The sequence below is a fragment of the Tamandua tetradactyla genome, chromosome 5, assembly GCF_023851605.1.
Source record: "Tamandua tetradactyla isolate mTamTet1 chromosome 5, mTamTet1.pri, whole genome shotgun sequence".
In the NCBI taxonomy this organism is placed as follows: Eukaryota; Metazoa; Chordata; class Mammalia; order Pilosa; family Myrmecophagidae; genus Tamandua; species Tamandua tetradactyla.
In genome coordinates, this window is record NC_135331.1 from 89,230,172 (window position 1) to 89,238,819 (window position 8,648).

Genomic DNA, 8,648 nt, shown 5'->3' on the forward strand with positions numbered 1-8,648 from the left:
TTTCTTTTAGTTTCCTGTGTCTTGGAGCAGCTAGAAGTAAAAACCTAAAATTGTGGAGTTTTAACCCATACCAAACTCAAATCTGTTCTACAACTAATTGTTGCAGTATGCTTTGAGATTTATTGCTTTCTTCTATGTTACCTTTTTAATTTAAAAAAAAGACATTATTGGGACATATGGGAAAAAATGGAATATGGACTGTGCTTGTTTGAAGCTGTTATGTACCCCAGAAAAGGCCATGTTCTTTTAACTCATTCCTATGGGTGTAGACTAGTTATGGGTGGGAACTTCGGTTAGGTTATTTCAATTGAGATGTGACCCACCCCAGTCAAGGTGGGTCTTAATCTGTTACTCCCATATGAGGGTAAAAGACAGGAAAAAACCATAGAGCTCAGAGAGAAAAAGTCCCAGAGAAGCTAAGAGAAGACCCATAGAGGAAGCCAGAGCTGAAGGCAGCAAAATCTGGAAGTGAAGGACCAACAGACGTCAGCCATGTGCCCTCCCATGTGACAGATATCCCAGGTGCTGGTAACCTTTCTTTATAGTCCAGTATCATCTATTGATGCCTTAATTTAGACATTTTCAAAGCTTGAGAAGTAAGTTTGTAAGGTAATAAATTCCCATTGTAAAAGCCAGCCCATTTCTGGTAAATTGCATTCCAGCAGCTTTAGCAAACCAAAACATATATCAAGTTTAAATTTCTGATGCTTGATAACTGCACTTAAGGTGGTTACATAAGTGAATATCCTTAATCTTAGGAGATGTACATGGCATATTTAGGGTTCAAGGAGCATGATGTATGTAACCTATACTCCAGAAAATGGATTGAAAAATAGACAGATGGATAGATAGATGGATATACTGATGGATTAAATGATAGGGCAAATGTGGTAAATTGTTAAAATTGGTGGATCTGGGCAAGTATTTTTAAAAAAAAGTTCAAAAAATAAAAAAGGACAGGGGAGTAGAATTCAGGTAGTGTTTTGGTTTATTAGTGTCACAGTGACAGGAATCCCCACAGTGGTAAAGAAACTCCTACTAGAACCTTCTTCTTACCACAGTCCCCCTCCCCTGGAGCACAAAGCCTCTAGGCCTTTCCTCTCCTCTTCTAGGCCTTTCCTTGGCCCTCTGAATGCTAGGATGTGGTCAGGAATCAGAACTGATCCCTTTTTCCAGCACTAGCTATGTGGGGATTCGTGGAAGGTGGGGAGTCCAGCTTGGTTACCCAGATTACCAGTTCCAATGGGCAGTATCTCTTGGATATCTGGTAAGCCACTGGCACTTCACTGCCCCAGCGAACACCTCTCTGGAGTTCTGTTCCAATGTGACATGACTGGCACCATTCAAGATGGCTACCCACACTTGGTATGGCCACCAATATTTCTGTGCGCTAACAGGGTTAACTCTTCAGAACAGGGCCCGTGCAATCTTCCTCCCTGTGGCCTTGATCCTGGGAAAGGAGCCCCCTCCTCCCTCACTTGGAGGAGTTCCTGAGGCAGAGGGGCCACTAGCAAGACCCAGTGTGGCAGCAGAGGGTCTTCGCCGCTGCCGCAGGAGGAAATCATGTGATGCTCCATCCATAGCATAGAAGACGTTAGCAGAGGGTGGGATGGTCAGTTCTGTGGGTTCAGAGGATGGGTATCAAGCACAACAGTCAGTCAGTCCCTCCCAAGCTACCCAGACCTGGAAGCAGTCCCATCAATGGGCACCAATTTCTCGCGGTCTCTGACCTCGCTCCCCTGGTAGCAACTGTACTAGCTCATACTCTGAAGCCACTGCAGAATCACGGTTGTTTTTCTTAAGGACACGACTGATGACACTTGGAGCCTTGTCTTGGCTTGTAACCTGACAGGACAGACCAAAAGAGCAATAAATTGGCCCATGATGACCTCAGCTTCCCATGCTTCCAGCCCCAGCCACTGACCCAACCAAAAAAGGCTACCATGTCCGACACTCTAAAATGAAAAAGGAAATTGAATATAATGGTTTCCTGCACCCCACAAGCCTGCCCACATAGTGCCCAGTGAAATAGGGCTGTTTCCCTGTGGGGAAACTACTACTAGTTCTGAAAATCTAATATGCCCCCAAAAGTTCAAGGATAGCAGCTAATCCAAAGTGAACATCAAAATAAAACATGCTGCTAAAATCAAAAGTTTAAAACTAGAGTAATTCTCCCATTTGGCTGTCCAAACCTAAGACAACATCTGTAATCCAACAAGGCTTGTCCTTCACCCCACCTCCCAGCCCAAGGCTCCCTCACCAAGATGCTCTTATAGACACTGCCATCTTCCCCCAGCTCCATCTGGACTCGGATGATTCGGCAATCAGAAGCTCCTGGCCCAGGGCCCCCTCCTCCATACCCAGGCCCCTTGGAGGCCCCCTCTGCTCCCCCAGTGAGTGGGCAGCCACAGGAAGCTGAGCGGCGGTGACCACGAGAAGGCTTAGGGGAGGAGGCCGGTGGAGAGAGGTGGGTGGGGTCAGCAGGACTGTGTAAGGATGGAGTGCTTTCCAGGGCGGAGTCCAAAGACGAAACAGAAGGCCACTTCATGTGCTGGGGACAAACAATGGAGGCATGAAGGCAAGGAGGTTAAGGAAGACACACTCAGCAGAGACAGGGTCAGCATTGAGGTCAGAGGCCCAGGGCAGACCTCACCTGGGCCAGCCGGGTCAGCAGAGGAGCAGGGGTTCCAGGTACTTCGTCTCCCCCTATACTAGGCCGGTCAAAGGACATGAGGGGTGTAGGGCCCCCAACAGAGCCCAGAACCCTGGAGTGGCAAGAGATTCATAGGGTCAGAAGAAGGATGAAAGTTCCCAAGAGACTACCCCCAACCACTGACTCCCTCACTCTGTCCACTGCGAGATGACCAGCGTTGGCCGAAGCACCCGTGAGACAGGAGGGTCACTGGTACCAGGTGGCTCCACCTCACAGGACACACGGTGGCTAGGGAAAGGGGCAATGTGTGGATGTCCAGGCATGGCACACCACCCCCTCACACCCAGCCCAAGCCCTGGAGTCTCAACCTCACCCAGCCAGTCACCTCTGTGCCTCTGTCAGTGGCTGGAGCCCCTCGAGCCACCGCTGGATGTCAGGGTCAGGTCGGAGATCATAGCCCCGACATTCGTTCTGGAGCCGCCGCAGCTCAGAAAGGACAGCAAACTCCTAGGAAGGAATCCTTAGACTGCAGGAGCCAAGTCTCAGGCATCCCCAACATGCCCTCCCTCTCCCCTTCCTGGGTTACATCCAACCCATGCATTCCTCTCACCTTCCTCCGCTTGTCAAAATTGATGTAACCATTCTGTAAGGAGAAGGGAAATGGGGTGAGCATCCCAAAACTCCTCCCAGGCCACAGAGAGAAAATAGACCCCTCCCAAGCACACATGCATATCCCTACCAAGCATGCACACACATCCAAAGACACAGAAAACTCACAAATGCTTCACACTGGCCTCACTAATAGATCCACCTCACCCCTTGGGCCCCCTCACATCTAGCATGCCCTAAGCACTTTATGTTGAATATATTCATTCTACAGAAGAAAAAAATCAGGGCTCAGAGAGGATAAGACACTTTTGCCCAAGGTCCTAGTGTTTGTTTAACAAACCCTATGTAATGCTTTACATTCCAGGCATATTCTAAGCACTTGTCAAATAATAATTTATTAAACCCTCAAAATAACAGATTCCAATTTACAGATCACTAAGGCACAAAGGCACAAAGCGGTTGAACAACTTGCCGAAGTTCTGGGGCCAGAACCCTGGCAGTCCAGCTCCAGAGTCCACGCTCTCAAGCTGCTACATCCTCAGCCTCTGTCTGAGATCAGAAATCTGTCTGATCCCGAAGCCCACTTGATATCACTGCAGCACGCACACACATGCACACACCCCACTTACCTCCAGTTCATCCTTAGAGGCTGCATCCAGCATCACGAGGTCCTTCAGGAAGGTGCCAAGGTATGGGACTACACCCTGAGGTCAGGGGTCACCGTCAGACACCCCTGAGGGTTCTCTATCACCTCCCCACTTCCCTATCACACTGCCCAGAGAACAAATTTAATTTCCCTACCCCTCCCAAACTGCACCTCCCCTTCTCATCCCTCAGGCTGCTCCTCACTCCTTCATAACCATCCCCCACTAGTCACTCACCCTACCCCGGGAGCCAGACCTCGGGGACTTCTTGGAGTTTGGCTCCAGAGGAGACTTTAGCTTCACCTCCTGCTGGTGACAAAACAAGGAGATGTGGGGGTGGGGGGTGGAATGGAGAGCAGGGATGACTGGGGACACCAGGGGACAGGACCTCACCTGCAGGAGTAGCTCCCGGCTCTGGGAATAATTATCCTCCTCAGAGAAAATCTGGCAGAGGCTGGAGAAGACTCTGAGGCTGTCCCTGAGGAATGGAAAACAGCCACCCTGAACACAGGCCTGGCTTGGCCAACCCCTGCCGCCAGCCTTCTGAGGGGACCCTCACCCCCAACCCAAGGCCCTGTCCTCCCCACCTGGCTGCTTCCCCCCAGGCTGCCCGGAGCCTGTGGATGGGGCTGGACTGTAGGGCAGATACAACAGCATAAACTGAAGAGAAGTTTCGGAGCAGACGGCACTCCTGCAGGGGTTGGTTCACAAATCACGGAGAAAGGCCTTGGTTGTAAGTCCCCTTTCCATGCCATCATCTCCAACAGGGCCAATCCTTCCTCTCTCTTACCTCCGCCACACGGATCCATTTCTCCAGGAGCCGGGCCCTCTGGGGGGGTCGGAGTGGCCGTATGGTCACCTCCCCAGGTCCCTCTCCAATCGAAGTGGCCCCCAGAACAGAGCTGACCACTGCCCCTGCCACCTTGTTGAATTGTGTGATAGTGGCTCGGACAGATGGGCAGAGGTGGGAATGTCCCGGCCGGTCTCTGTGACCCCACAAGCCCCCCAGGCACTGTGAGGGAACTAGATTGAGGAACAGCTCCTGCAGGGCAGAGGTTAAAGTTCAGAGTCCACAAGGTCAGCCTTCCAATATCAGGGGTCTAAGGAACTCAGGTGGCCAAGGAATCAGAGGGGGCACAGGGTTTGAAAGGCAGCAACCAAGGGGAAAAGGGGAAAGGTCAAACTGGGCAGATGGAGAAGGAGGGTGGGAGCTGGATCAGGAAGGGTTGGAAGCAAGGAAAGGATCTGGTGTCAAGGAGAGGTTAGTAAGGGGTCAGAAGGCATGGGGGTCAGAGGTCAGGGTCTCACCGCATCTAGCATGGTCAGCTGTTCGGCCAAGTGGTCAGCGAGGAACACCAGGACATCCGTGGGGTCAGCAGGGGGATCGCCAGGGGGGGCCAGGGGCTTAGGAAGGTCGGGGGCCTGGGGGTCCACCCGGGACCGGAGGTTGCGGATGAGGTCAGCGCTGCCCCCCCCAACACCCTCCCCTGCTGCATACCCTGTCCGAAGCAAGAAGCTCTCAAGCCGGTCAAGCTGACCCTTGACCTCAGAGGCAAAATCCTCAGGGTAAGAGGCCAGCCAGGTTGACAGCACTGAGATGGCTACCCTGGGAGAAGGGGAATCAGCCAGGGGTCAGAGGTCAAGCTACAGGTTGGGTAGAGGAGACTGAGGTTAAGGGTCAGAAGTCACTCACCCTGTTGTCCTCTCTAGTTCATCACTTGGATGAGCTTCAAGGGCTTCCAACCTGGGAAAGGGAAGATAATCTATCTGTCCATTTTCCCTCAACTCCCTGTGGCTTTGGATATTTTGGTGGGATGCTTTGGCTTTAAGAGTTCCAGAACCTCCCATTCCCCTGGCCCATTATGACCCCTGACCTGTCAACAACAAGTCCCAACAGGGCAGGAGTGGAAGTAAAGGCCCGGTGGGTGGCCAGGAAGGCTGAAGTGAAGGTCATGTCAGTCCCTGATGTCCGAGAATCCAGCAGGTGTCTCACCAGGGCCTCCAGAGTGCCAGCTCGGAGTCGTCGGGAAGAACGGGGGGGTGGTGTGGGGGCCTGGGGGATACAGAGGGCCAGTCCTCACCCTTCCCTTAGGTCCCTGGAAATTATCTCAGGCCTAGGAGATGATCCAGGTACATTTTACTGAGATTCAGAGAGGGCAAAAGACTAGGCCTAAAGTCACACAGCAGAGTCCAGATCTCCAAAACATCAGGCTAGCATTCTGGCCAGAGGAAGAGGAACTGAGAGGTGATGGGTCAGAGGTAAGAAGCCAAAGTCATGATCTCACCAGGGGTTCAAGAGGCTGGTATTGGCGACTTGTGACAGTAAAGGTGGCACCATCCTCCTCTTCCTCCCAGACAGATACAGGGACCTGGAGGACCAAGGAAGGGGAGATCAGACAGTCCCACACCACCCCCAGCCTTCACACACCACTCCCAGGCCCTACCCCTTCCCTCAGTATCCCTCACCTGCGAAGGCAGGGGATAGTACCAGCGTGTGCGAGGGGTGGGGGGGGCTGGTGACCCCAGGTCTCCCCCACTGGGGCCCAGACAGCCCCCCCCCAACCGCCTCAGGGCCCGGTGGAATCGAGGGAGTTGGAGAGGAGGGGTGCTCGGAGTGCAGGAACCCTGATCCTGGAGACCACCAGAGCCCCTTCCCCCCAGCGCTAAACCCAAAACACAGCAGAGAAGCAGGATACCAAGTGCAGGCTGAGGGAAAGCGAAAGAGGCAGAGAGGCAGAGACCTAAAGAAGCTGAAACCTCAATCACAGGCACCACCACATGCCCCACCCTCCCCTTGTGAGGGAGCAGCCAAGCTCAGTCAGTCTTTCCTCCAGGTCCCCTTTTCCCCAGGTCTCTCAGGTGGGGCCTCCGCTCTCTTTCTCGCCCTGGGGACCCCCAACTCTAGTTGGCAGCTAGGATCTCAGTACAGGAAAGAGAAGGGGAAGTGAGGATGGGGGGGGCGCGTGCGCTCAAGGAGTCACGTGGCCCCAGTCCCTCCCCTCCCCCCCCCCCCTCAATCCCGAAAAACCAGCCCAGCCAGTCACCCGGCCCTCACCGAGCCTCTGAACTCAGGAGTCCTGGGCCTCCGGCCCCATATCCAACTCCTTGACCCTCCTGAGGCCCCAAATCCTGCTCCTGGTCACCACCATTAGTCCCTAAGGAAAGCCAGTGACCACCTCCTACCCAGCCTAGGATCAGTCGCTCCAGAACTTTGACTCCCAGGCCCTTTTACCTAACTCCTGCTCCGGGGAGGGGGGTGGGGGGCGGGGTCACGAAATCTGCGGGTAGGGTTCCCTCCCCAATCCCAGAGTCAGTGGAGCTGGTTACTGTGGAAACAAACCCCTCCCCACCAAACAAAAAAGGAGGAGGGAGACAGGGACCAAGACAAAGCTGCCGGGATAAGCAGCCGCACTCAGACATAGCCAGAGGCCCGCAGGTACAGCCAGCCAGTCGCTCCAGGCGGGGACAGTACAGCTTCCTGCGCGCAGGTCTGAGTCACACTGATACACAGAACCACAGAGGCGCCGGGACTCCCTGCGTAAGGGAGACGGGCAGACACCCAGCGAGAGGCGCGGAAATAAATTAAAGCAGGGAGAAAGAGATGCAGGGGCACAAAGACACCGAAAGGTGGAGAAGGACTTCGAAATATATACCGCCCTCTACCTCCCACCACCCACATCTCACCTCTTCTTCTTCCTCCTCCTCCTCCTCTTCCTCCTGCCCCCCGCCCACGCCCGGGCCACCCGAGCCCCCACCCTCTTCGGGGTCCCGGCTCCGGAAGCTGCTGAGCACGACTCCCTCGGGGGGACTCGCGTCCAAGAGCAGCCGCAGGGGCCGCGGGAGCATGGCCGAGCGAAGGAATCAGCGGGATCGGGCCATGGGGCGCCTGGGGAAGAGACAGGGGTGGGGTGTGAGGGTCAGGAGGTCACGAGGGGGCCGGGCAGGGTAGGACCGCGAGTGAGCATCTAGGTAACCGGAGGGGAGTCTTGGAGGGGAGGCTGGGGGAAGAAGGCAACACAGGGGAGGAATATGGGGATTCCTGGTGCATTTTGGGGATGAGGGGGGGTCACGAGTACCCGGACGGACAGGGAGGGTCACAGGGTGCTCAGGCTCTAACCTGCTCGGGAGGGGCGGGGGCAGCACAGGTCCTGGGCCGCTGTTCCAGTCGGTCTCCAGCCCCGGACCAAGTCCCCTCCCCGGCTTTTCCGTACCCCCTCGGATTCCCCTGCTGGGCTCCAGGGCCTCCCGCCCTTTCCGTCCTATCTCCCCACCCCACCCCACCCCCCCCGCCCCGTGTCCGCTCGCTCCTAGAGCAGGCGGGAGCCAAAAGGGGAAGGAAGTGAAGACAGGAGCCAGGGCCGCGGACTAGGGGAGCGCCGACTCCCAGGGTCCGGGACCCAGGAGCCCTGGCTTCCACCGTGGTCCTCCGGCCCCCCACTCCAGGATCCTGGAGCCCACGTCGTCCCGCAATGAATTGGGATAGATTCCAGTCTCCAGTCCCCGGGGAAGGCAGGAACCGAATTTGCCTCGCCACCAACACCACCACCAACAACAACAACAAGGCTAAGACCCCCGCAGGAAGCGTTTTAGGCGGAGACCCGGTTATTCCGCGCCAGCGGGGTTACACTTTCCACACCCACCCACGCATGCAGCGGACCAAAATCCTGTCCGGGATTTTTGAGTAGTCCTCGGTTCCCGCCCCCTCGTAAAGGGGCGGGGCAGGAAGCCGCCACTTCCGGCTC

At 55.1% G+C, this 8,648-nt stretch overlaps 1 protein-coding gene across 4 annotated transcripts; it reads right to left on the reverse strand.

Moving 5' to 3' along the window:
• Positions 1-970: 970 nt before the first annotated feature.
• RGL2 (ral guanine nucleotide dissociation stimulator like 2) lies at positions 971-8,540 on the reverse strand. 4 transcript variants are annotated; one of them, XM_077161476.1, is made up of 18 exons: positions 8,024-8,540; positions 7,591-7,792; positions 6,192-6,275; positions 5,781-5,959; positions 5,600-5,650; positions 5,215-5,512; positions 4,697-4,948; positions 4,494-4,597; positions 4,300-4,384; positions 4,144-4,212; positions 3,892-3,966; positions 3,264-3,296; positions 3,039-3,160; positions 2,846-2,941; positions 2,654-2,765; positions 2,261-2,551; positions 1,731-1,845; positions 971-1,619 (listed from the first exon to the last, which is right to left on the reverse strand). In XM_077161476.1, exons 2-18 carry the CDS (start codon positions 7,750-7,752, stop codon positions 1,408-1,410), a joined length of 2,340 nt encoding a protein of 779 aa, XP_077017591.1. In that variant the 5' UTR covers positions 7,753-7,792; positions 8,024-8,540; the 3' UTR covers positions 971-1,407. The 4 variants fall into 4 exon arrangements, with proteins under 4 accessions (XP_077017591.1, XP_077017594.1, XP_077017592.1 ...); XM_077161479.1 differs by lacking the exons at positions 7,591-7,792; positions 8,024-8,540 and adding an exon at positions 7,139-7,172; XM_077161477.1 differs by lacking the exons at positions 7,591-7,792; positions 8,024-8,540 and adding an exon at positions 6,962-7,083.
• Positions 8,541-8,648: the final 108 nt, after the last annotated feature.

Excerpts from the sequence above, each read along its gene's own strand:
- RGL2 (XM_077161476.1), bottom strand. The coding sequence starts at position 7,752 with ATGCTCCCGCGGCCCCTGCGGCTGCTCTTGGACGCGAGTCCCCCCGAG. Across the intron at positions 4,385-4,493 it reads GCCTGGGGGGAAGCAGCCAG|GGACAGCCTCAGAGTCTTCT; the intron begins GTGGGGAGGACA and ends TCCATTCCTCAG. Across the intron at positions 1,620-1,730 it reads GTTGCTACCAGGGGAGCGAG|AACTGACCATCCCACCCTCT; the intron begins GTCAGAGACCGC and ends CTGAACCCACAG.